Source organism: Chelonoidis abingdonii, chromosome 17, assembly GCF_003597395.2.
Source record: "Chelonoidis abingdonii isolate Lonesome George chromosome 17, CheloAbing_2.0, whole genome shotgun sequence".
NCBI lineage: Eukaryota > Metazoa > Chordata > Testudines > Testudinidae > Chelonoidis > Chelonoidis abingdonii.
In genome coordinates, this window is record NC_133785.1 from 8,563,244 (window position 1) to 8,590,687 (window position 27,444).

General features: G+C 48.7%; 2 protein-coding genes across 2 annotated transcripts in view; both read right to left on the bottom strand.

Moving 5' to 3' along the window:
* CDC42BPG (CDC42 binding protein kinase gamma) overlaps nt 1-1,772 on the bottom strand; it is a 58,136-nt gene extending 56,364 nt beyond the window's left edge. Inside the window, exon 1 of the mRNA XM_032797784.2 lies at nt 1,616-1,772. Within this exon, the coding sequence (XP_032653675.1) occupies nt 1,616-1,772 (157 nt within the window). The remainder of the gene's footprint in view (nt 1-1,615) is intronic.
* A 6,041-nt stretch (nt 1,773-7,813) lies between these two features.
* EHD1 (EH domain containing 1) overlaps nt 7,814-27,444 on the bottom strand; it is a 29,704-nt gene continuing 10,073 nt past the window's right edge. The window contains exons 3-5 of the mRNA XM_032797755.2: nt 16,881-17,293; nt 11,812-11,976; nt 7,814-10,589 (exon numbers count right to left, since the gene is read on the bottom strand). Coding sequence (XP_032653646.1) covers nt 10,065-10,589; nt 11,812-11,976; nt 16,881-17,293 — 1,103 coding nt within the window. The 3' untranslated portion in view covers nt 7,814-10,064. The remainder of the gene's footprint in view (nt 10,590-11,811; nt 11,977-16,880; nt 17,294-27,444) is intronic.

Here is a 27,444-nt window from a genome sequence, read left to right on the forward strand (position 1 = left end):
CAAGAATGTCTCAGCCTGAACTAAAATGGAGCTCCTGCCACACTATGACAAGAATATTCATAGATTCAGGCCAGAAGGGACCATTAGACCACCGAGTCTGACCACCTGTATAACACAGGCCAGAGAATACCACAGCAGTTATCCCTGAGCCCCATCACTCATGTTTTTCTTAGACAGCTGCTCTAGGAATGATACCGGGGCTGTTCTCTGGCCTGTGCTACACAGGTGGCCAGATCAGATGACCACAACATTCCCTTTAGGCCATGGAGTCTATGAACCTATGTTTGACTGGAGCATCTTCCAGCTGGGCAGCCAGTTTGGAGTGGGTGACATCAAGACATGGAGTATCCCTCCCTCTCACCCCACCCCTTGCTTTCAGAGTTTGGTCCCTGAGAAACAGTGGAGTCTTAACTCTAACTTGAATGTTTCTGACTAATCTAGTGGAGAACAGTAGAATAAGAACCAAGAGCTAGAAATTAAAGAGCCCTTTAGTACCTGCTGTTTCTTCTCTCTGGAGATACTTGTACACTGATCAAACCACCTCTCAATCCATCACCGTCCTCCAAAGCGGTGCCGCACATCTGGCACAGATGGACTTGTGGTTAAGGTTCCGGAGACCTGAGTTCTAGCCCCGGCTCTGCCACTGACTCCTTGTCTCACTATGGGCAACACACTACAGCCTCTCTGCCTTAGTTTGCCCCATTTGTAAGTGGTTTGCTAGCCAATAGATACTTTGAGGATAAGCCAGCCAGACTGAGAGGCTCTGATAGTGTAATGACAAGAGCCCTGCCAAGCCAGCGTGGCACAGGGTGATTGACCAGCACTGCTAGCCCAGAGTAAGAGTGAACTGTTCCACAATAACTATTGTGCTTTAAATTCACACCCTACCTTACTTCAGAATAGCTTCCTTGTATTGACAAGCCCCAAGCACCTAGCAGTGATCCAGACTCAAGCCAACTGCTTGATGGGGCTGAATGACATGGGTTTGCCAAGTCTCAGACTTGTCCCTAGTGGGTCATTTAGTGTCCACCTCCTTATATAAATAAAAGCAGCTACTTTCCTCAATCAGCACAGACCCAGGGAAGAAAGGGCAGGAGGTGGGGTAAGCATTGCAGGGAGCAGTGTGAGAGTTTGTGCTACATGCTCACACCTCTGTTTCCTCCCCCCGCCCCTCTGTGAATGGGAGGGGGGGGCACATTGTGCAGTGGCGATGCAAAGTAAGGGGGCACACAGGCACAGCCACTCCTGCCTTGCCCCCACCCACCACAGGGATCCCCCACCTTGTGTAATGGGTGACCCCTAGCCATCACACCTGGCGTGGGCAAGTCCTCTCCCCTTCCTGACCTTCCAATATCCCACTCCACATTGCAGAGTGCTGGGCAGCAGTATATCCTGCTATTGCACCCCAGGGTCAGCTCTCCCATCGCACCCTGAGAGCAGCCCCCACAGCCTACAGCTCCCCTCTAATTGCACAGGGCTGGGGGGAGGGGGGCGGATTTACAGGACAGGCTTCTGTGTCTTTCACTGCACGACCTATGAGGGGCAGCCTCCTCTAACACGTAGGACTCTAGGGCCCAGCCCCCATTGCACGGCGTTCTGGGGGCAGGAAACTCACCCCACTCCAGGAACTGCTGCACGCTGCGCTCCCGCCGCAGGGGGGCGCCGCTGCACTCCCGATACAGGCACAACAGCACGTCCAGCAGCGACTCGAGCCCGGGCCCCTGCAGCAGCTCCCGCAGCCCGGCCAGGCGCCGCTCCACCGGGCTGCACATGCTGCCCCACTCCAGCCGCTCCAGCCTCGCTGCCTGCCTGCCCTTCCCCACTCCCCGCAGCCCGGGCCCGGGCCCCGCCCCTGCCGGCCGGCCCCCAATGGGGAGGGAGTTACTGACACCTGGGCCAGGTGGGGAAGGGGCGGGGCCAGCTGTGCCAGATGTGCTCTGACAGCTCCACGCCCCCAGGGCTGGGAAGGGAGAGAAGGGGAAAGCGGGGCAGAAGAAAAGGCGGGGGGCGGGCGGGAAGGAAGACCACAAGAGGAGGAATGGAGGGAGACCGACGGATGTGGTTGGAGGACGGATGGACAGACAGGAGCCAGGGGGGAAATAGAGGGAAGGAAGGTATGTAGGGGGAGGAATGGAGAGATGGCAGGAGAGACGGGCGCAAGTACGAGGGGGGCTGGATAGATGGAGGACGGCCAATGGAAAAAAAGAGAGGGGGTAGGCAGGGGGGTGGCTGGAGAGGCAAAGCTGCAAACAAGGAGAGTCTCGGGGAAGGCTGGCTCAAGAGAAGGGATGAAGAGGTGAGGAGTGACAGCCAGCCAGGGGCGGATGGACGACAGGAGAGCCCCTGGAGGGAGAAGGGAGAACAGAAAGAAAACAAGGGGGGGCGGGGAGAGAGAGAGATTAAGCTTAGAATGAAAGAGAGGCAGATGGAATGAGAGAGGTATGGCACATGCTTGTTCTCCCCACCTCTGCTCTGCCATGGAGGAGCTAGGCCAACCCCACCAGGGCCAGGCTAAGATAGACCCCCTTCCTCACTGGCAACCCAAACGAGACATGACAGCCATTCTGGGTCAGACCAAAGGTCCATCCAGCCCAGTATCCTGTCTGCTGACAGTAGCCAATGCCAGATGCCCCAAAGGGAGTGAACCTAACAGGCAGTGATCAAGAGATCTCTCTCCTGCCATCCATTGCCACCGTCTGACAGAGACTAGGAACACCATTCCTTACCCACCCTAATAGCCATTAATGGCCTCAACCTCCATGAATTTATCCAGTTCTCTTTTAAACCCTGTTATAGTCCTAGCCGTCACAACCTCATCAGGCAAGGAGTTCCACAAGTTGACTGTGCATTGTGTGAAGAACTTCCTTTTATTTGTTTTAAACCTGCTGCCCATTAATTTCATTTGGTGGCCCTTAGTTCTTATATGTGGAAACAAGTAAATAACTTTTCCTTATTCACTTTCTCCATACCACTCATGATTTTATAAACCTGTCATATCCCCCCTTAGTCTCCTCTTTTCCAAGCTGAAAAGTCCTAGGCTCTTTAGTCTCTCCTCATATGGGACTGTTCCAAACCTCTAATCATTTTAGTTGCCTCTCTCTGAACCTTTTCTAATACCAGCATATCTTTGTTGAGATGAAGAGACCACATCTGTACACAGTATTCAAGATGTGGGTGTGCCATGGATTTATACAAACAGCAATAAGATATTTTCCATCTTATTCTCTAGCCTTTTGAAATGATTCCTAACATCCTGTTTGCTTTTTTGACTGCTGCTGCACACTGTGTGGATGTCTTCAGAGAACCATCCACAATGACTCCAAGATCTTTCCTGATTAGTTTTAGCTAAATTAGCCTCAATCATATTGTATGTATAGTTGGGGTTATTCCCTCCTCCCCCCCAGTGTACATTACTTTACATTTATCCACATTATGTGATTGGGCAACAAAATGGCAAATGAAATTTAGTTTTGTGAGATCTTTTTGAAGTTCTTCACAGTCTGCTTTGGTCTTAACTGTCTTGATCAGTTTAGTATCATCTGCAAACTTAGCCACTTCACCGTTGACCCCTTTTTTCAGATCATTTATGAATAAGATTGGTCCTAGGACTGACCCTTGGGGAACACCACTAGTTACCCCTCTCCATTCTGAAAATTTACCATTTATTCCTACCCTTTGTTCCTTGTCTTTTAACCAGTTCTCAATCCATGAGAGGATCTTCCCTCTATCCCATGACAACGTAATTTCATAAGCCTTTGGTGAGGGACTTTGTCAAAGGCTTTCTGGAAATCTAAGTACACTATGTCTGCTTGATCCAGACAACTCATCTCACACCAGGTCAGGAGGCACACAGAGACTGGTGTTTGACTGACCAATCTGTGGCTGGGGGCAAAGTTGAGGGTCTCAGGCAGACCTCTCTCAGCTCCCCACCCTGGGAAGAAACAGGGCTGCTGTTCAGATATTAAGGGCAATGCAGCCCTCTCTAGCAGCATTAGGATAGTGGCTAGAGCCCACATTATGCAGTGTGGGTTACCACCAGCAGTGCAGTAAGGCCTAGAGCAGTGGTTCTCAACCTACAGCCCATAGGCTGCTTGCAACCCAACCAGCACACATTTGCAGCTCATGTGACAGTCTCAGGGCCATACAGATTAAGACAGACCTGCATATGTGGCTCACCATGGTAAATAGACTGAGAATCACTAGCCTAGAGGCACCAACTGGTACTTTATGCCCCACCATGGCATGTGCATATTAGTATCAGGGCAGCATCTAAAGAACCTTAACTCAGATCAGTGCCCCTAGCATGCCATCTACTGCATAGAGCCTGTGCCCCAAAGAGCTTGCAGTCTGAACAGACAAAATGTGGGAGGAGTAACAGCCATGTTGGGTAGAGAGAGAAGGACTCATTCAAGCTCTCATAGGACACCGGCAGGAATAGAACCCAGGTGTCCTAGGTCTCAATCCCTTGTACTAGCCTCTTGGCCATGCTAACTTCCCTTTTATGTTGTGAAAGCACCTAGAGGCCGCAACAGAGACTGGGGCCTCTCAGTCTGCCAAGTGCAGAATAGACTGCTCTCCCCAGCCTGACTGGGGTCCCCCATCACACCAAGCTGCATAGGTCCAACAGCAGTGAGGTTTCTTTTCACAGTTTAAGGAGAGGCCATGGCAGGGATGAGGGGCAGGAAGCAACTTATGTGAAGCAACACTACCCCCTGCTGGATGACTGAATTAAAGGCAGGTTATTGAGTTAAGACCAAGCTAAACCAAGGAAGCTTGAGGGTTGACTCCAAGCTCAGACTCCATCCCTCTCCCAGCTGGCATGTCGAGGAAGAGAGACTTCTCCCTGCTGTTAGGCCACCGCAGCAGAAAGCTTCCAATGAACACTGTGCCCAGTCATTAGGAGAAATGAGACAAGGTCTCATGCTAGAGCAGCACCAACTGATGCCAGACCCACACAGCTCATCTGACCCAAAACATTGTACAGCCTTCCCAGACAGCATGGGCCAGGCTGGGAGGTGGTGACATCTCCTTATAGCAAAAGGACAGGGGTGGGAGTCAGGACTTTGGGTTTATTCCTACTTTCACCAGACTGCTTGTCCTCAGGCAAGCCACTCTCCCACCAATAGTTATACTTACCCATCTCACAGCACATGCTGTAAAGATTGATCTAATGATTGTGTCCCCCCTCAGTTCATCTGACAGTAGGAGGTGGCAGTCGCAGCAGGGAAGGGGTTAAAGGTACATTAGAAGTTCTTATCCTACAGCAACTCACTAGCTGTTTTGGATTGTAGATGCAATCCAGCCTTGAGCAGGAATCCCCCACACTTATTCCCAGCATAGAGAATACAGGGGGAGTCCTAGCCTAGGAAGTGACCTCACCAAGTTAGTGAAAATACCTCCAAGAACTTCTCCTCTGCATAAAATTCCACCATTCACAACACTCCCCCCCCTTCCCCATTCCAAATTGAGGCAAAAAAGCTGAAATTGCAAGAAAAAGTTTCCCACAAAATAGAATTTTGATTCAGGAACATCAACATGTGATTCAGCTCAAAAGTGAAAGGACTTTGACTAATATGAGCACAATACATTTACTGTACTGCCTGTTGAAAGTTACAATAGAATCTATTTAAAATTTTAAAGTCTGAACAGTTACAATATGGGAGTCTCAAAGAGTTTGACTCCCCACATCGCTCCACTCCAACAGTTGGTGAAACTGACATTCCCACAAAGCATTTTGTTTAACCTGCACTTGCATGGAAACCGTGAGAACATTTGGCCATCTGGCAGCAGACAGTTCACGAGGGGTGAGATCATGGTCGCCCATCTTCCTCCCCTCTCTAGGTCTGCCCCTACTCAACACTTCCAGTGGGTGCAGTACAATCAGGCCATTTTATTTTTAATGGGAGGGCCCAATCCTGGATTCTACCCTCCCTCAGTTGAAAAGCCCCAACTAAGGCAGAGTGGGCCTCTAAACCCTGTGACATGCTGCACTTTACATATCCCCCACCCTCAGTTGTTCAGAGCTGCTGGTGCCAAACAATCCCCTCCCCCCTGCTTAATACCAGGCCCTAAAACTAATTCCCTGCAGACAAATGGCAGCTGCATTTCAGCAGCAGGGGGTACAAAAAGACCCTTCCAGCTGAACTCCAGCATCCAAGGCTGCATGTCAAGGATGGAAGGACTCAGATCCTGCAGCTCTTAAAGGAGTAAGCTTTGACCAGGAGTCTCCACTCTCTTGGATACTGGCTCTACAAGGCTTTTGGAACAACTGCAGTATCCATTCCACACAGGAGAGGGTAGCAGCATCCCACCCTTCCGCCCTTTTCTGTATTCCACACAGCAGAATCCAGTCTCATTACATGCTGCCTCCACCCACTACTTGTTCCCACATTCCACCCTTCCCACCCACAGAATTCACCAAGTCTCAACACTGGTGCCACTACTCCCCCAACCCATTCCTTCCCAGCAGTAGCCCTGCAGGCAAGCTTCTCTTTCTGCCATGCTTCCACCTCCCCCAACCCCATTGCATACAAACTCTCACCTTGAGGAGTCGATCCTTTCCCTCTGATAGAGGGAAACTTTACACCCTCTCCAGGAAAAGTGAGACACTGCCCCATGGCATAGCAGCCCATCCTCCCCACACACAGCCTGCCAGTCACCTGTTAGAATGGATGATTAATAATAGGAGCTTGGGTGTTGAAGGGACTGGGCCCAGGGAACACTCTGGGACTGGGCCCAGGAAAGCCCACTGAGGATGCAGAACAGGTCTCATAGGAAAATCCCATCCCCTCCACCAGCTGGGAAGGGAGGGAAGCTGTGGGACAGGAAGGGTATGGGCATGTGTACACATGCACTTAATCACACCAGGAAGATGCCCTGAAGGTCCAGAGCATCAGCAGCTTCCTCCTCTAGGCAGACTCAACAGCTACTGTTTGGTTGTAAACAGATACTGCCCAACATCTGTCCCTCTCAAGCTCCTGCACTCCTACCCCTCAACCCCACAGCTATGCCAGAGCTGCCTCCTCAACAGCTCCTGTTCAGCTGATCAGGTTTCCCCACACTTCAATTCTTCCCTCCAGCTCTTTATCCCCTTCCCTACTCCCCTTACTGCTTTCACTCAGTGGAGTCTTCACTCCATTACAGGAGCTGGAACATGGTATAACAGCTGCATTCAGGAGCAGAGTTAGCCATGCTTAAGGAGGGATAAGCATTTCCCCATGGGATACATTGCACTAGAGAGGCCAGGTAGCCTTGTGGTTAAAGGCCATGGACTGGCAGGCGAGATATCTTGGTTCAAAATCCCAGCTTCCCCTTGGCTCCGTTTCCCCATCTGTAAAGTGGATGAAGGGGACTAATCCTCCTCCTCCAGACAGCAAGCAGCATCTCAGCAGTTAGGGTATCAGACTCTGGACATATGGGTTCTATTCCCAGCTCTGCCATTGACTTTAGTGGAGTCCCTTCTCCCTCTCCCCCCTACCCTTTTGATAACTTTCTACTAGGTAAACTAAGCAGCAGCTGACCCCATTTCTCTTTTCAGGGAGAAACACACAGGCCACCTCTCCCTCCACCAAACAGAAACTATGCAATGTTAGGGCCACCTCCTAATGTGGGTCCATGGTCAAGTTTAGGCTGGTGTTTTGGGCCTGCACTGAAGAGCAGTTCCCCAGCTCAGGAGATACTCCTGCAGGAGCCCCATGTTGGTAGAAGTTCTTGCAGCACAAGTCCATCTGTTATGATGTGACGCAGTCCCTTTAACAAACCTCAGAAGCCACCTCCCCTAGCATTTCCCAGGACAGGACGCAGACTCAGGAGCTGCAGAACTTGCCAATACATTTTAATGTTTCAAAAAAGATTTAGACAGGCTTAAACAGAGCGCACTTCCCTCTGATGCACAGGCTTGGGGAGGCCCTCCCCTAGCCCCCCTACTGAGAACTGCTTCATTGTACAGGAGGTAACTATACATAGTTAACAGATGCTGGAGCAGAGTCCTTAAGTCTGACATTCCCTTGGCACAAGAGTCCAGAGAGAAGCCCAGAAGCTGGGAACATTCTAGCTAGTTACCTGAAGTATCAGAGCTTCAGTCTCTTGACTATCACATGGACTCAGCCAGAAATACTGGACCCCCTTCCTCCTCCCCTGGCAATAAGATACCAAAAAGATTTTGATTCTCCATCAGTGGAGTCAGCCCACAAACCAAGTATACTGGGCAGAGCCAGGCTGTTAAGCAGCCGATAGGGAATACTGGAAAAAAGCATTTTTAGCTGCTTGCCTGTGAAAGCACTAAGAAACCCATCTATGCACATTGCCTCCACTCCAACAGTTGCAAGAATAAGGCACATGAGCGTTCCACTTTAACCATCCCCATCTCACAGCCTGGCAGGATGATTCTGAGGCAAACCCTTTAGGCTTCTCCCAGGACTGATACCATTGCTTCACAGGAAGCTCTGCCTCTTGAAGGTTTGAGAACAGCCTAAATTGGGTGCCCAATCCCAGAAGGATTCTGTGCACCCAACTGTAGGTGCTCCTAAAGGCTGCAGTCTCTGGGCTAGGTCCTCAATGTTGGCACAGAGTGGTTAAAATTGCAAGCAGACGAGTTGTTTTGAGGGCTGCTGGCAGGGCCCTGAAGTTGACAGAGAAGGCCAAAAAACTCAGGCACCTTTAAGGAACTGCAATCATGGCCTGTGTAGCAGTGAAACAGGAACATGGCCACCCTTTCCCAACAAGTTTTCCTAACAGTTCCAGATCTAGCCCTGGAGATTGACAAAGAGGCTGAGTTTAATGACCACCACTAGCATCAGACTGAAGCATGCTACCAGAGTAACAGTCTTTACCCTACATAGAGGGTAATTCCAAGGCTTCCCAGGATCAATGTTTCTAGACAGATGTGAACACCTGACCATGTGATGCAGTGCAAAGTGTCAGTGACACAGGGTGAGAATTAACAGGCTCAGATTAGGCAATACCTTGCACATCACTTAAGGGCAAAACCAGAGGGAACAGTCTGCACTGGAGCAACCGATGAGACAAGGCCTGGGACAGTGAGGTGAGGTATCACACCTGTGGCATTTTAAGGAAGAGGCATTCTCTGGAATAGACTGTCTTCCTGTTTGAGAAATTCCACATCTCAGTTCTGGGAAGCGTGACTGTGAAATTGACAAGAAGCCAGGTTAGTGAAGGTGTCTAAGAGGAAGTGAGGGCTCTGAGGGGGATTCAAAGCAAGTATGAGACTTGCTGTCTTCCATAAGAGGAGACCAGGAGTGAAAGGCACAACAAGCAGCACCAGGGTTCCCCCACCAAAGAGAGGTCTGTCCATGTTCCTTTAAGAACCCCTCACCAATTTAGTAGTCTACATTTTTGGGAGCTAGAGCCAAGAGTAATTAACTTGTTAATGTTTTTGTATGGGGAGATCAGGAAGCCCTGGAGAAGTGACCCAACTTCATCTTAAAACCAGCCACCTGGGTCATTAGCATAAAAACTGCTCTGTACATGGGGGAAGTCAGCTGAGAACTGAACTGATGTGTTTGGACCACATTCCAAAAAGAATTAGAACTGCTTCACCACTATGGGAAGTTACAGTGCCTGCTTCCCCAGAAAAAAAAAAGTCAGACAGCTGGGGGGGGAACAGTTGTGCCATCCCAGCACAAGGGTAAAGCTGATTGTGAGCAGTTCTCCCAGGCATGGGGATTGAACTGATGTTTGCAGCTCAGCCATGCTGCTCTGCCACACACAGGCCTTCATTCAACACCTTAGGAAGACAAACCAGTTGCATTAGCAGCTCCTGGGGCAGCAACCCAAACAACAGAAGGGGAACAAAAATGTTGCCTTGAATATATTAAAATAGCATTCTTGTGCACAATACGACATGTATGAGGGTTTCATTCAGGTCTTATCACTCGCTTAGATGGGGCATTTGGAAGGAAGGTGCAAGTTCAGTGCCCTTTGAAGTAAAATTCAAATTGTCCACCAGCTCTCAGGGGTTGTGGATCTTTAGCAGAGTTAGAGGTTGAAATCCAGGCATCTGGCTGCCCATTTCCCCCATCCCCCATTTAAAGGACCCTGGGGAATCATTCATGTCTGCGTTTGGAGGGGGGCACAAGATGGGGGGGCAGTTCTGCAGGCAGCTCATGCCCTTCTAGCTTCACCTTGATCAAGTGGTTGGCCAGGGCAAACTCCTCATCATCCAAGAATCCATCTTTGTCCACATCAGCCAGTTTCCAGATCTTGCCCAGGACGGTGTTGGGCAACTTGGATTTCACCATCTCCTTCTTGGCATTGGCCCCTGTGATCTTACCATTGACAGGTGAGAGGGTGTAGAAGATCTCATCATAGCTGGGCTTGTCCTTTCCTACCACCCACTCAATGTCATCAATGCCCTCGCCAGCCCCCTCCCCATAGCCATGGCCAAAGGGCCCATTCATAGTGCCCTCAAAGGCCCCGCCCTTCACTGCCTGGGTGGGCATCTGAGATTCTTCCTGCCGCACCATCACCATGAGCCGGGCAATGTCATTGGCCAGCATGTCATCAACTGCGTCCAGCAGCTTGGGCTTCAGGAGCTGGAACTTGCTGAAGTCTTGGCTCTGCAGGAGCTCCTGGGAAAGAGATGGCAGAGATTAGCATTCAGGGTGGGCTTTGGCACTTGGGAGCAGTCTGCTCCCCTATCCTACCCAATACCCAGCAACTCCAATCCACTCTTCAATCCCCACATTCCCCTGCCCAGCCATGCCCAGCTGTCCCCAATCCCATCTATCCCTTAATCAGGCTGAAATACACCCTCCATCCAAAATCCCCCTATGCTCCTAAACAAGGCCATCCCTAACCCATCCCCAGTGCCCACCTTGAGCTGCACCCACTCAATTCATCTGTCCCCTCCTGGACCACTCCCCCCAGCCCCTGGATACAACCCTCATTCCAGACACTCAGGCCTTAGACTTTACAAGTGGCCTGTGAAGCACTGTCTGCAGCCACCTCTGGAATGGAGGACAGCTTCCAAGTGGCACACTGAACCATGGGGAATGGGAAATTATTGTTAAGGGCATATAGGAATAAGGTTTTTCCCTAAGCAAGAAGCCAGGGATTCTCCACATTTGTGGATAGCTGGCAGCTTGTTTCGGTCTGCCCCAGAACAGCCCATGTGTGCCCTGCATAGAGGCCTGTTCACCTTCCTTAGGGAGTGGAAATAAGTTATCCCAGACAGGAGATTAGCCTGTGGTTCCAGGAAGTATTTTAGATGCAGGGAATCCCAAATCCAGGCACCTCTTGCTCTAACCCACTAGACCCCACTCTTCCCAGCACTGGGGACAGAACTCAGGAGTTTTGGCTCCCAGCACCCTCTGCTCTTCCCATGAGAATACATTTCCTTTCAGATTAGCCCTGCTCTCAGGAGCCCCAGTCCTGGACGGCAAGAGCACTTTCCCTCCAGGCTACTAGAGAAGCCCAGCCACTGCCTTGTATCAGTGCCATGCTGGATTTAACAGTGGCATGGAGGGAATCTCTCTTGCCTTAAAGATGAAGTCTTGGCCCAACTCTGACCTGGAATCACAGGATCACCTGTGCAGCAGGAGGACCAGATAAGACAGGGATGGTCCTAATCATCCATAGTGGTGGGGGGCCACTAATGAGATTCATTTCCATGCCAGAGGAAAGCCAGTTAAGGCCACCAGCAAACAGGAGTCTGGGGCATGCAAGAAGTTGACCTTAGCTAACATCAGGTGCAGTGACTGAGCCTAGATGTCTGATGAAAACTCATCAGGATAGCTCAAGACCTAGGGTAAACTGCATTTCAGCCTCCACGCCCACAGCATGACTTCACACCTGCATCTTGCGCAGATTGGGGAAGTCCCCAGGTGAAATCTGATGCTCCCGCTCAATCTTCAAGTAGATCTCGCCCAGGTTGTTCACCAGCTCCTTCTTTCTGCTCTCCTTCCCAAAGACATTGGGCATCTCCTTCTTCAGAGAAGAGATTATGTAGGCATGGACCTAGGGAAAGGAAGAGATGAGCTAGGATGCCTGATTGACAGTATAATGTTCCCACTTCCCCTGCCCTAATACAGACCTCCCAATTCCTTCCCAGAGCAGGAAGTAGAATCCAGGCATCCTTGCTCCCAGCCTCATTGCTGCTCTAACCCACTTGACCACACTCCCCTCAGTGCCAGGAATAGAGCCTATGAGTTTGACTCCCAGTGAGATGCCCTAGTCACTCTACAAAACCCATGAGTCAATCTCAAAGGTAGTTCCATACATAGGGCAAGTAGCTTTATTCTCACTTTAGCGAGGGGAAACTGAGGTACAGGGGTGGGGAAGGGTCATCCAGCAGGGCAGGAGCAGAGCCAGGAACAGAATCACTTAACAGAACCTCCATCAGGTGCTAGGGAAGGAAACTTGATGGATCTAAAGGAGTTCAGTTGGAAAGCATGAGGAGTTTTGGAGATGACTGGAGGTTTTTTTGAGTAAAGGAGGGGAGTATTTTACTTGGGGAATGTAACATGTCTCACTGAGGTAGAAAGTTTTTGGAGGATTCTCTTGTCAAACTCTTGCCAGTATATCAGTAGATACAATAAGATCCTTAGTCAGTACCATAAGGCTTTACCTGTTGGTTTTGCCTTCCTGCTTTCAGATGTCCCCTTCCTTTACTGTGTTAAAAAGCAAAGCTCTGATTGTTGGCCCCAGTCATGTAGGCCCTTGTGGGGTGGGGAGCTTCCATTATTTTAACACAGGGAGGGTTTGTAGCAGCTTCTCCCATCCAATCAGTATTTACCTGGTGGCCAAATCTAGAATTGTTACTTGCATATGTATCTTATAAAAAAGACTAAATATGTTCATGGAAGATAGCCATTGATGGACCTATTAGCCAGGATGGGCAGGGATGGTGTTGCCAGAAGCTGGGAATGGGTGACAGGGAATGGATCACTTGATTACCTGTTTTGTTCACTTCCCCTGGGGCATGTGGCATTGGCCACTGTTGAAGACAAGCTACTGGGCTAGATGGATCTTTGGTCTGACCCAGTATAGCTGTTCTTACTGGAACACCAGGGACCATTGACTCAGGACCCAGCCTGTGGGGAAGCTTAGCCACAGACTGCTGGTACCTCACTGACCTGCAGCGATAGTGGCTTGGCTTTGCTTCCCAGCCTCTTGCTCAATATTTCCCACAAATCTTCTGTCTCTATTTAGATATGGGCATTTAAGCATCACAATGGATTTTATCCTCACTACTGAAGTACAGAAGGATTCTCTATTTTACAGGTGGGGAACTGGGCAAGTCTCTTCCCTTGGACATCAAGATCAGATCCAGACTTGAACCCAGGTCTGGCAAGTGCCAGGTTAGACCTAGTAATGCATTCCCCATGGAATGCCAAGTGGGCTTAACTGGCACTAGCCTAGGGATAAAGTTTTCAAGAGCATCTAGGTGACTTTAGTTCCTTAAACCCCATTGACTTTCACTGAGACTTCAGTTCCTGAGGCACTCTGATAGTTATCCTAAGACTGGAGTCTGAATGGGTGATAACAGCCTACGGAGCAGTCATCAGGCCCAAGCCATCAGATATTCAGGCCAGAAGACCCTTGATCTAGCTCAGCCTCTTGCATAAAAGGCTAGACAGAAAGGATGGTTTAGTAGTTAGGGCACTAGCCTAGGAGTTGAGACTTCATTGAGTGACCTTGGACAAGCCACTTTATAGGCTGGAAAACTGAATCAGCAGTAAAATGGGGATACTGGCTCCAGGATGCCACAGGTATATTTAGGATTGTAAGGCACTAAAGTAGAGTGAGAACTTCACCTAGCTATATGGAGCCCATAATCTGTTTGAAGCTATAGCATCTGTTTTGGAGCAACATGCAGTCCATTAAGACCCCGCTTAATGGAGAATCTACCACATTCCTTAGTCAGTTCTTGCAACAGTCACCCACTCTCACTGGGAAACATCTGCATCTTTCTAGTTTGAATGTCTTACTTCATCTCATTCTGCCTTTTGCTTGATTGAAGAGCCACCTGCCATCAGAAATTTCTCTCATGCAGGGCCTCAGACAGTGACAAGTTACCTCTTGGCCCAGGTCTGACTGCTGCCATTGTAGCTATGCTGGGAAATCATACTGTTCCACACAGCTATGCTGACATGCCACCTTGTTAGCAGGTTGGTGTGAGCTGCACCTATGCTGAGTCCTAAACAGTGTTCCTAGTGTAGCCCATTTTGCTCAGGAGGTTGGTATGGCTCATTCCAACAAGAGCAGGTTTGCCAGTATAGCTGCATGCACACTAGTAGTGCTTTGCCACTGCAGCAGACTGGCATTCCTGTAGTGCTTTGAGCGTAGGACCTTCTTCAGTCTCTGAAGAGTTGTGACTGAGCAAGTCTTGCTGGCTTAGCAGATTTCCTGGATTCATTTTTGAGATCTGTTCAAACTTCTCTGCTTTTTAGAGCAGTGATTTCAAAGCCTTCATCCATCTGCAAGGCATGCTAGGATCATGAGGACCTTGGAAAGGTTGGACAACTTATCACATGAAACCGGATTCTTGCTCTTTGTATGCACAGCTCATTTAATGGGCAGATTCTCTGCCCTCCCCCACATGTTGCTGCACTGATGGCTTTTATGCCTGCAGTGGCAGGACAAGGATAGAGTTTACCATGGAAATGCTATCCTGCCTGGGGCAGTCTTTACTGTCAAACCAGTGCTATTTGGATCAGGATTCAGTCTTTTTATACTCCAAGAGTCAAGGGGTGGGGGGAAGGGACCAACTCGCAAGGTAGTCACATGCCAGACAGCCTCTTGAACTGCTTTCAAGCGAAGTGGACTAAGCTGGGAAGTCTCTTCCCCTCCGAAAGTTTGTGGCAGAGCCAGGTATTTAACCCAAGTTTTTGACTCCCACTTGGTACCTTAACCCACACTGCATCCCAAAGCATCATTTCAGGTGGCTAGTGTACATAGACTTGCTTTGAGGGGTGCAGCCTGCCATGACAGGATTAGACAGTGTAAAGCTGTTCCCCCACACCCACCTGGGGAGTCCACTGACAGTACCAGGGAAAGTGGCAATCTAAGTGAAATGTCTGAGTCAGAGCCTTAACAGGTATGTGCTGGGCATTTCACCTGGCCACTTGAATTAACTAACTCTACAGGGAGAGAGAGTTATTACAAACTAGTATCCAAACTGATACCATCAACAGAAAGATGAATCCAAATTGGACCAGATGCAGAGAAGGGCTCTTTGGCTCTTCATGCCCCTGATCAGCCTATCTTACAAAAAGAGACTAAAAAGAGTTGTGCTTGTTTTGTCTTGGGGGTAAGGGAAAACAAAGGCTAAGAGGGGATCTGATTGCTCTCTATAAATACATTCGGTGATAAACCTCAGGGAGGGAAGAGAGCTATAGGAGCTCAAAGACAATATTGGCACAAGAACAATACAAACTGACCAGGAATCTACTGAGGCTGAAAATAAGGAGATTCTGGAACAGCCTCCCAGTAGGAAGACAACCTAACTAGTTTGGAGCTGGATCCATTTGACCAGGATGTGACTACTGCTGCCCACAATAGCAGGGACTGGATGCCATGACCCAGGTGGTCCCATCCATTTGTGTTCCTACATATCTGATGACTTAAAACATGCTGTAAGTACTACAGTCATGCACACAGAACAAGAATTTAATCTGTTAGACTAATCAGAGTTAGGGTTTGAAATTGCACTATTTTTTAGAAGGCCTGGCCAGCTAGATATTTGTTCCTTCTAATGTGGATTGTGCTGAAACCACGCAGCAGTTTGGATCTTTGAGAAGCCTAGTGCCAGCTCTGGGTTCAGGAGCTATTTCTGACCCATGTCAATGCTGAGCCCTGTGGTTTCTCTGAAACAATCAGGATTTTTACAGCTCCTTCCAGCTAGTTCAAAGAAACTGAAAACAGCCATAAAAACAGTGTGTTCCCATAAAGAGCTGCATTTCTCTAGCTAGGCTAGCAAGCAGATAGCTTATCTGCAAGAGTGATGCCTTAAAGAGATAATGCCCAGAATGGTGCAGAGTCTATTGCAAGGTAAATAGTTTAAGGCCACTGGGGTTTAAGGTGGAATTTCCTCAGCATGGCTGAGAAATTTCCATAATTTCTGTCCCATAACTGACTCAAGACTCTCCAGCAAGGAACGTTAATCTGAGGAGTTTCCCTGCTGTAAAATGCAGCTGTCAGTTAGGTTGTGGCAGAGCCAGGAATAGAACCCAGAAGATCCCTATTCTATCTTATCACAAAACCCATACTTCTGGGACTAGAGTGCCATTAGTTTGAATGGAGTGGTGAGAACAAGCCACTGCAGGTCAGCAGGCAGTACAAGCTATGCCTCGGATTGGAGCCATGGCTGTTATCGCACTAGGAGCTTGCACTAAATGGCAGATACTATCTGCACCAGTGCATCTACATTAGGGGGTTATATTGACACAGCTAAAGCAGTGGAAACATGGATTGGGAGTCAGGACTCTAGGTGCTCTTCCAGCCCTGAGTGGGAAGATGTGGCCTAGCGGGTTAGAGCAGGGAGCTTGAGATAGCACTGGTAGTTGCTATTCCCAGGTCTACTGTGCAACCTTGAATGAGCCCCTACCCCGCTTGATGTCTCTTCCCACCCTGTGGATATTCAGGCTGAGCTCTCTGGGGCAGGTATTGTCTCATTAGGGCTCTGCAGTGAGTAGTGTAATGTCTCCCCCTTCCCCATCTTTGCTAGGGACTCTGCAGGCACCTCTCCCCCTAGATTGAGATCAGACACCTGGCACAATAGGCACATCCCTGCACTTGGTCAGGGGAACTCTGAAATGCTAGTCAAGTATCGTCCTTGGTCAGAAGGCTTCATCTAGACCAAATCCCACCCATGTAGCACTGTCTGTGGTTCACTAGAGGGAATGCTTGGGACACCATACCTTAGCTAGCCTGGCTCTCTTGATGAGGTCATTGAGCTTGCGGAGTGCAGCATTCCTGGGCAGGGACTGGATATCTTTGAAGAGATCCTGCTCTTCTGCTTCAAAGAGCTTCCTGTTATCAGGGATGAGGAGTGGCTGGGACCAGAAGGAGCCAATGTAGACCCGTACCACCTCTGGGGTGTTTATGATCTTCCCCAGTGACCACATGAGGGCACCATAGACCCGCATCAGCTGTTGTGTTTCAATCTGGTCAGCTTTGTTCAGCACCACCCGAATCTTGTCCTCATGGTTCTTCAGGGCCTTGATCACCTCTGAAAACTCATCTGAGATGTCCAGCTTGTGAGCATCGAAGAGGAGGATAATACGGTCCACACGCTCTGCAAACCACTCCAGTACTGCAGCAAAGTCATAGCCTGCGAGAGAGAGGGATGTTTATACACAAGGACTGCAGCTAAGGCAGCAGCTAGTGAGGAGAGCATCAACTTGGGACTCTGGAGACCCTGGGTCTACACTCCCAGTCCTGTCACTGACCCTGACAAATCATTGCCCCCATGCCTCAGTTTCCTCTCATCTTTTGTTTTACTCATTTGTGTTGGGGTAGCACCTAGGAGGCTCAACACCAGGCACAGAACAGAAGTTGTGCTATGCACTATGCAAACTGACTGCCTCTGAGAACTTCCAATCAAAGTAATCAGGGACTGAATTGTGCCCACCACCTAGCACAACAGGATCAGATGAACTACCAGTCAGTGCAAACTATACTACACATCTAGGAAACTGATGTTCTAGAACCCCAGCTCATGCCACAGGATTAGATAGGTGAAGTACTGGTGCTGAGCTTTCCACACACTATTTTTCCAAGCTTAGATCTTAAAGATCTCATTACCCCTGGTTTAAAGATAAGGGAAAGTTTAAGGCCAGAGGGGACTATCAGATCATCTAGTCTGGCCTCCTGTCTATCAGGCCATTCAGTTTCACCAGATACCCCCATACCAAACAATTGAGTGAAACCAAAGCATTTCATCCCGCAGGAGATGAACCTGTTGTGAGCCCCAGTTAGAAAACAAGAGAAACCAAAGGGCTGTCAGTGCCAGAGGCCCCTGCAATGGCAGGGAATTGTTGCAGTGAGACATCTAGTGATACCAGCAGATGACCCATGCTGCAGAAGGCAACCTCTGCCTGTGCAAGGCCCACCCCTCCCCCTGTTTCTGCAAATCTGACCTGGAAGGGAGGAAAGTGTCTTCTCCCAGTGTCAACCAGCAGGCCAGTGGACAACCTAGGAATAAAGCTCTTTGGAGCAGGAACTGTGACAGGATCTGGTCCATGATAGAGCCCCCAAACATTACAGGTCTCCTAATGTCCCAGGCCTGTGCTTTGGCCACTACAGGAATGACTGAGCATTCTCCACATTCCTGAGACTGAACACCCTCCTGGAACTGCAAACCCCACATGACTGAGTCTGCAATCAGACTTTCTGCAGCAGGAGCATGGCCTGCTACTTTAACCTCTAGTAATGCTAGAGACAGTGCTGTATGGCTGCTACCTGCAGTAGTAGATGCACTCCAGTCTAAGAAATCTCACTTCCAGCAGTGCAGTGCCATGTGAACACAGGATGCCCCAAGCAGATATGCAAGTTACACAAGAATTGCTTAGCTCAAAGTGCTGCCACCTCTGGAGCAAGATTCTAACAGCTGACAATTGTCATCACAAAAGGATTGTCTCATTTGAGAGCCAGCTAAGCTTTGCTCCCCATCTCATCTGGGAAATTGCACCAAATGCCACAGAGCTTATGAACTGCACCTCAGGGTGATAGAGCTGGACAAGGATGTTTTGGTCCATTGGCAATTTTGAAAGCAACTTGTTCTGGGTTGAACCAAGTGTTTTGAATTTGACCATTTACAGGTCTTGAATTTTAATAAGCTTCAAGGAAACTGGGAAAGACATTGAAGTGTTTTGTTCAAATAGTGTTGTCAATTTTTAAAAAAAAAATGGAGCAAAACTGCTATGAAAGCTTCTCAGACGTTGGACCAATAGAAGATATTACCTCACCCACCCTGTCTTATGAATTTGTGAAGCATGTTATTGAATTTGCATTTTCACCAAAGAGTTTGACCAAAAAAATCCACCCACATCTACTTATAACTCAGGGAAAGTGCCACCTACCTAGGGACCCTAGGCCCTAACTAAGATCACAGCACCTTTGTGCTAAGTACAATACAGTCAGGGCCTCCTGGGAGAGCTTATGATCTAGCTAGGCCCAAGTCACAGCTTGAGCCTGGCTGCATGGCAGCTATGTTATCATACCCTTTTGCAAAACAATTAGATGTCACTGTCAGCACTGCAGGATGGGTTATTCATGCTGACTTTCAACATCTCAGCTCTCTTCCAGACATGTCAAACCCCCATAAAAACAGGCTTCTGTCTTAACTGACTTGCTTGTTGCCTAGTAGCTTGCTGCTGCTTTTTTTTTTTTTAAATAGGCTCTGGGCAAGGAGGGGTGAGAGTTAGGGGTGCACAGCAGTCCCACCACAATCCAGACTGCATGCTGTGGGATCTAGTCAGAGTGTTGGGGTTCTTAGGGACTGGCTTATTTTGAAATGGGATTAGATTGATTTACAATGTGAAAGTTGGCAACAGTAACATCCTGTATTTGTGCATTTGGAGAGACATCAGGATGCCTGCATTTAAGCCTTTCACTAAAAAGGTGTAATTGCACACCAGGCAGACTCCATGATCAGCCAGCAGAATCTCTCTACATGAGAGAATTGGTGGTTGGGGTTAAGACATTGGACTGGGACCCTCAGGTTTGATTCCCAACTCTTCTACAGCCTTCATGTTACTTTGGCCAACTCCTTTCCCCTGTGCCTCAGCTCCCTCTGTCTATTTAGACTGAGTCAGCAACTCTGCACACTAGGTGCTGTATCTCAGTGCTTTACAGTCTTAAGTTTGTGGACCCCTACAAAATTTTAAAAGGAGGCAGACTCATTTGGAAATCCATTGTGTATATATTGCTGAATTCTATTCAGTTTTCAGTCTAAGTCTTTCATGGACCCCTCAATCTAAAGTGTAACAGATGTAAGATCCTCTACACATAGGAGAGCGCTAACCTTTAGCCACTCATTCAATAAAGAGTCACTTCAGTAGTCACTCCCCTTCCCATATTTAAAGGCCTCAATCTCCAATGCCTTTAGCTTCTCATCTCGAGGCAGGGCAGTACTATCATCCCTATTGTACAGCTGGTGGCAGAGACTGAAGGACTTGCCCAAGGTCACATAGGAAGTTGTCTGAGCTAGGAGACCTGGGTTCAACTCCCAAGTGCTAAGATGCTCCCTAAGCACACTACACCATCCATCCTTCCTCTCCAGGGCAGTATGGAGAAGTGATATTGACTTCACTCTTGAAGCAGAGACTAAATCCATCCTGAGAATTCCCAGCATTCAGCTAAATGCTGCATATGTTTTATAAAGTGACTCAAATCTCAGTCTCCTGAGACTAGAGTCCTTTAGCTAGGGTGATTGTGGCAAAGATGGGTAGCTTCTGGAGCTTTCAGAGGGACTCAACAGTATTCACCATTAAGAAGAGTCCCTCAATCATTCTAAGTAGCAGCCCCACTGCTATGCAAACTATGTTGGATACCATCTGATTCCCTCTCCCGCTCCACAGGCCTTGCTTTACAGAGGAGCATTATTCTCAAACAGGGAAATTCAGGCACAAATAGGGGGAAGGGGATGACTGGTTCAGGCCTCACACTAGGCCAGGGGCAGAGCTAGGAACAGAACCCAAGCTGGAGTCCTAATCCAGTGTGCCTGCCCACTGGGTTATATTGCCTGCCCTAAACTCAAGAACTCAGACTAAACTTCAGAAGGTGGCACTGGTAAGCATCCTACAGCATTTACACTTCTTGCCCTTTTAGAGCACTCATATACAAAGGCTCTAGATACCTGGTATCAAGAATGGAGTGATGTGATGTACTCCAGAGTCAGTTTGTACTGCAATAGTGCCTAAAGGACCTGCACCAGCTCAGATCAAGATCTCATTGTGCCTAGACACCCGACTTAGAGCTGGCAGCATAGGAGGGTAGAGGGGAAACAGACACAGGGGGAAGGCACTTGTCACAGCAAAGATCACTGGCAGCACTAGGAAAAGGACCCAGGAGTGAACTCCAGTGTCTAGAGCAAGGCAGCTGGGACTATGTTATCTCCCCAGATTCAAAGATAGCTTCTCAAGTTTAGTTGCACAGCATAATCGAATCCCTTATGTCATGGGAGAATCCCAGTTGCCTCTGCCTCCTACATCTGGCTATGTACACAGGATTGGAGTGTAAGTACTTGAGTCCATTGCTCTGCTGATGAACTATTGACTCAGTGGCAAAATGAGTTCAATTTACTGACAATGAACTGAAAATGGGAAGTAACCGACCGTGGCTTCTCAGAACTACAGAGGGGAATTCTGTCTGTCTAAGAGCAAACACTACAAACCAATATACCAACAGCTGCCAGTTCCTCTGGAAGAACCCCAAAAGGCAGAGACCTGCATTGTATGGGCCCCGCCAACTCACAAGATGTCATTTCTTAAAGCCTTGGCTCCCAGAACCATGTTATACAACACTCCTTAAAAAAGTCTCATGGTCAGTAGGGAGAGTTTGAAAGTAGGACTACTAAAGCCCCAAGCCAGATGACAAAACAGATCTGTCTTAATCTCAGGATTACTTGAAGCCCCAGCCTACTTTCCTAGTGCTTGGGCCTGTCTTTTATGTCCCAGATGTTATACCGTGAAATAATCTGGCTTTGACTACAAGCCATCGTGTTTTGTATGACTAATTGGTTTTAGAAGTTTGGGGTAATCTTATTTACCACAAAGAAAGATACACATTAAGGCCAATATAAAAAACCAAGGGTTGCTGAAATTATAGCAGCATGGCTAATGGAAAGGACAGGGGAATCAAGTCAAGACACTTGAGTTTTATCACAAGCTCTGCCAAATTCACTATACTGGGACCTTTGGCAACATAAGCTTGAGTACACCCCCGCCCCCTTATGGGATGTCTGGAGGTTTAACCTGCACAGAACACAGATAAGGCATTATGCTCCTTTAAAGCAAGGCAGAAAGAACACAGCCCTTTAAGACAGTGTGCTCCCTTACTATCCCTGGCTGCTGAACCACACCTGACAGGTACAATACACAGTGCTGTTGCAATCTTGACCTGACATTTCCTCACAGGAAGGCACTCAGTATTACCCAGTGGTGAGCTGCAGCCGGTTTGCTAGAATCGGTTGCTAAATTAGATGCCAATGGAGAACCAGTTGTTAAAGAGCCAGCCAGGGAGAACAACTCTGGCCCATGGGACCATACTGTCCCCCACCTGAGCTCCCAGGATTCCCTGCTCCCCCCTGTAGAGCTGCAGAATGGCCAGCCAGTGCCAGCTGAGCTCCAGCTTCATCCTGATGCTTTGAGCAGCTGTCAAGGTAAGGGGTGGCTGTGAGCTCTGGGGCCACCTGGGGCGGGAAGAAGAGCAAGTGAGGCAATTTGCCCCGGAACCAGGCCCTGCAGGGGCCCCTGGCCCCATGAGGATGTCTCCCCTGGGCTCTCCTCTGCTTTCCCCACCCCACAGAGCTGCAGCATGTCCAGCAGCTGGGCAGGGCAGCTCAGCTGAGCTCTGGGCTGCTGGCAAGGTAAAGGGGCTGCAAGCGGGGCAATTTGCCCTGGGCCCCTGGCCCCACAAGGATGTCCCCCCCTGCAGTGCGGCCAGCAGCTGAGCTCCTGAGTCATCCTGCTGCTTTGAGCTGCTGACAAGGTAAAGGGGGGCTATGGGGCAATTTTCCCCAGGCCCTGCAGGGGCCCCTAGCCCCACAAGTAGGTCTCCTCTGCCCTGGGGCCTCCCCTGCTTCCTCCCCCTTAAATCATAACTTTATAGGGAACCTGTTAAGATTTTGGCATATTCTGGTGAGTACAGGGTACATTGTGGAGGTTGGCTCTCCCCACCTATCTGCCTTGACTCACATTACAAGACAACATTAGTCAATTGCAGAGTCAGGAATGGAAAGAATTGGAGATCAGTGCTCCTACAATACATGAGGAATGTTAGACACATTCCAATCCCACAGCTGCTTGTGAATCAGCAAGTTTGATCCCTGCTATGGGTCTGATCTTTGAGAGAACAATGTTTTAAGAAAGTTTCCTTTAACTTCCTCCTGGAGTTGTGGCCTGTTTGGTCAAATGAGGAACTCTCCCCTACAGCCTCTCAATTGCTTCTGGGAAGAGCACAATTAGAGGTTAAGAAAAGTCATGGACACTGCATGGGACTGTTCAAGGGGAACAGATTTGTCTTTGCTTCTCCTGTGAGTGGAGCAATGCAATCTATAGGTAAGGTTGGGTTATATTGTGATGACAAGGACACAAGTAAATTTTGTGCCTTGGTTGGCAAGTTTTGCCAAGTAGGGTTTAAAGAAAGTCTGTCTTCCCCTTGACAAATTCAAGCAGAATCAGTGACCCACAAACATCCCATGTTTCTGCAGAACTGCAAGTTTGCAATGTTGTAGCCAAGTTGGTCCCACAATATTAGAGCTCTGTGTAAGCTTGAAAGGTTGCTTTTTCCACCAATAGAAGTTGGTCCAATAAGGATTACCTCACTGACCTGTGTCTCAACTGTAAGAGACCTAAGAATCAAGTCATTATCCTATTCCTCACTTTCTACCCCCAGTATCCTGCAAGCTTTTGAACTGAGCGCTAGAGACAGGACAGTTCTTGATCCACTAGACCAGGTCTCAGTTGAGCATCCACCTATTGGCTCTTGTCCTTTGCTTGTATTTTTGGGGCAGGGATCTTTGAGCTGTCTGTGTACAGTACCTGGCATAATGGGGTCCTGCCCATGTCTGGGGCTTCAGGTACTGCCACAAGACAAGCTGAAAATGTAACAACTGAATGTTCCCTGGAACATTAGCGACTCTTGGAACTCTGCTAGGCTCCTTATGTGACACCAAGTTCCACAGGAAACTCCATTTGTAGAGGAATTTCTTCCCTTTCATTTTGAAATTTGGTGCTCCTCATTCAGTGTTCCCATTTCTGGCTAGCCAGAGCTGCTGTTCTCTTTACTGAGGTTATACAGGACAGAAAGACTACATCATGTAGTAAACAAGTTGCAGTGCACTATGCATTGTAGTAAGTTACTCTGTTGCCACTTTGCAATGTAGTTTAATAAAGTGTTACAATGTAGGCTTTTAGGGTTTTGCGTCCAGCAATTAGTCACTTGGGAGGCTCATCTCAAGTCACTGGGTGGTTCTGCCCAATTTCTCACATCCAGTGCTTCCCTCAAACATGTGCTGCATTTCAGAGTAATATTTGCATCAGAGGCTGAAGTAACTGCCTTATCTGTGGGTAGGGCCTTGAAGTTAACAGTGGCAAAGCTAGTTTCAGTGGTGAATAGGTGGAATGTTACAAGGGGAAGATGTAGTTATGTTTGTGCAACAGCTCCTAGATGTCCTAGGCTCCAGAGCTCGTCAGCAACTGAGTCAGTCATTTAGAGGCTACAGCAGTGATCAACCTTTTTATGCCCAAGACCACTTCCTGAATCTATGGGTAACCCAGGATACATCCCACCCCTTCTGAGGCTCTGCCCCCCTCACTCCATCCTCCCCCATGTTGCTTGCTCTCCTCCACCCTCACTTTCACCAAGCTGGGTAGGGGGCTCTGGGCTGAGCCTTGGGCAGGGGTTGTGGTGCAGGAGGGGGGTGAGGGGTGCAAGCTCCAAGAGCGTGCAGGCTCCACAAGGGCGCTCAGGGCTGGGGTGTGGCCTCCTACCAGGCAGCCCTTACCTCTAGCAGCACCCACAGGTACTGCAGCATAGCTGCAGTTAAGACAGGCTCCCTGCCTACCCTGGCCCCATGCTGCTCCTGGAAGGGACCAACGTGCCCCTCTGGCCCAAGGGAAGGGTGTCAGTGGGCATGTGGTCCACACCCTGCCCCTCTGCAAGTACCACCCCTGCAGTTCTCCTGGCCAATGGAAGCTGTGGGGGTGGTACTTTCAAGCAGGAGCAGAGGGAGACCCCTGCCCCACCTCCAAGGGTGGCACTGGGCAGTTCTGGGAGTGGTGTGGAGCTGGGGTAGTCAGGGAGCCTGCCTTAGTGGCAGCCACACTGCATTGCTGGAGACTGCAATTGACTGGGAGATCCTCTATGATTGACCAGTCAATTACAATTGAACAGTTGGTGACCACTGGGCTAGAGATGCCTTTGATTTGCTCCCAAAGGCAAAACCAAGTGAGTGTAACTGGCTGTAGTGTCTTAAGCTGACAGTGATACAGCACCACCCCATGCCACACACCCCTTCCCACACTTAAAAAAAAAAAATCACTGATGGCTCTTCTCAGGGCCAGCCTACACAAAAAGCCTCTCCCTTGGTGTTGTTGGGAAGCTCTTGTTCAACTAGCTTTTCCCCCATACAAAGCAGTCCATATTTATTAATAGAGTAGGGACTGCTGGTACTGGTGCATTAGAGGCCCCAGAATGCACTGCTACAAGTCAGAGGTAGAAGACTACAGTTTATGCAGCAAGCCATGAGTTGCAGAGGGCAGCAAATTCAGCTATTTAAAATCTCATCTTAGGCATTGTCTAAAATCTCAGCCAACTTAAGATCATTTGAAGTATGCTTATGCTGGAACATTAAGCCATGCACAGGACTTAAATCCCCACAGCACCTCTGTAGCTGCAAAAGACAGTCTTCACATATGTTCACCAGCCCCTTCTTACCCTAGTTACATGGACTGGATTTGTTTTTGATTTGAGCAATACCCTTACATCACAGAATAGAAGTTTGCATGTAGCAGACTCCAGATTTCCTGTGACTCAGCAAGACCCACAATGGAAGGCAATACTGTGCAGAACAGTTATGTAAATCAGGAACAGAAAGAGTTAAGCAAGCTGTGCTCAAAGCTGTTCTAAACAGCAAGTTCCCAGCTGACCTGTGCATTCTTGAGATGCTCTGATATGCACTTATGCCTTAGCAGTATGGTCAGACTGGGGAAGCCAGGACTCCTGATTCTCAATTCCCCCGCTGAGTTAAGAGTAAATTACAACTCTACAACTTCCAGTCTCAGTTTGCCACTGAAAACTTGGCAGACCTTCAGAAGAAAGTGTTAGCAGCATCAGGTAGAAGTAGATCAAGCTAGCTCTTCTGCACAGCAGTCTGGCACTACTCAAAGCTCTTTACAGGCAGCCTATCCAAGGGCATTAATTTGCTTCAGACCACATGGGGTGGAAGGGATGCAGGGCCACTCACCCTAGAATGTGTGTTTAATCCCTAGCCAAGATTATGGGAAATCACTAGCATCTGAGGTGAGGAGCTGGTGGGTCTGCACCCATGAACAAGGTGTGTATCCAAGTCACCAACAGAATTGCTGGTTGTGTCAGCAAGTCCACCCATGTCTGCCCCTTCATAACCTTGGAACCTGATCCCTTTCTAGTCCACCTTCCCTGGAAAGTAAAGATTGTTCTCTGGCTTTAAGTGGGAAAACTGAAGTATAGAGACAAAGCAGCTTTCCCCAAGACCACAGGGAGTCTGGAAATTGAAGCCAAGTACCCTGCCCCCTGTCCAGCACTTTAACCACAGGGACAACATAGGGCACAGATGAAGTTACCACTCCTGCTTAAGAAAGGTCCTTAAACCATTGTGGCAAACATTTCTGAAATGCCTGAGAACAGGACTGAAATCTCAAGAGCACCTCATCTGGCACCCTTCATGCAGCTAAGATTCCAGACTCCAACAGAAGGAATGCTAATTGGCTAAGATCAGAACATTGGGGAGGATTTAGACTGGATAAAGGCTATTTTCCACGTAGCAGATGGCTCCTCCAATGAGTATTCCTCAGACCAGGGGTCAGCAACCTTTCAGAAGTGGTGCCAAGTCTTCATTTATTCACTCTAACTTTAGTTTTAGCATCCCAGTAATACATGTTAACTTTTTAGAAGGTCTCTAAGTCTATAATATAGACCTGAACTACCATTGTAAAGTAAATAAGGTTTTTAAGCTTTAAGAAGCTTCATTTAAAATTAAAATGCAGAGTCCCCTGGACCAGTGGCCAGGGCCCAGGCAGCGTGAGAGCCACTGAAAGTCAGCTCAGGTGCTGCCTTTGGCACCTGTGCCATAGGTTACCTACCCCTGCTCTAGAGAAACACTATGAACAGTTCTCATCAGCTGAGAAAACTCAGCATTAATAGTGACTGTTTCTGGGGCCATCCTTGGTCAGATGACCTTATTTTAAGACAAGAAGGGACCATTAGTGTGACCTCTTGTGTATCATAGGCCATTAAACTTTACCCAAATACCCTTATGTTGAGTCTGATGACTTCAGTTAAACTAGAACATTTCAGTCCTCATGTTCTGTGTCTGGGACAGAAGTCTCCTGAGACCAAGACTACAGAACTTACAGCTGTGTCACTGCAGATGCTCTAAGCCAGGAGTAGGGAACCTATGGCAAGGGTGCCCAAGGCAGCATGCGAGTGCCACTGAAAATCAGCTCACACTGCCCAGGTCCTGACCACTCGTCCAGGGGCCCTGCATTTTAATTTAAA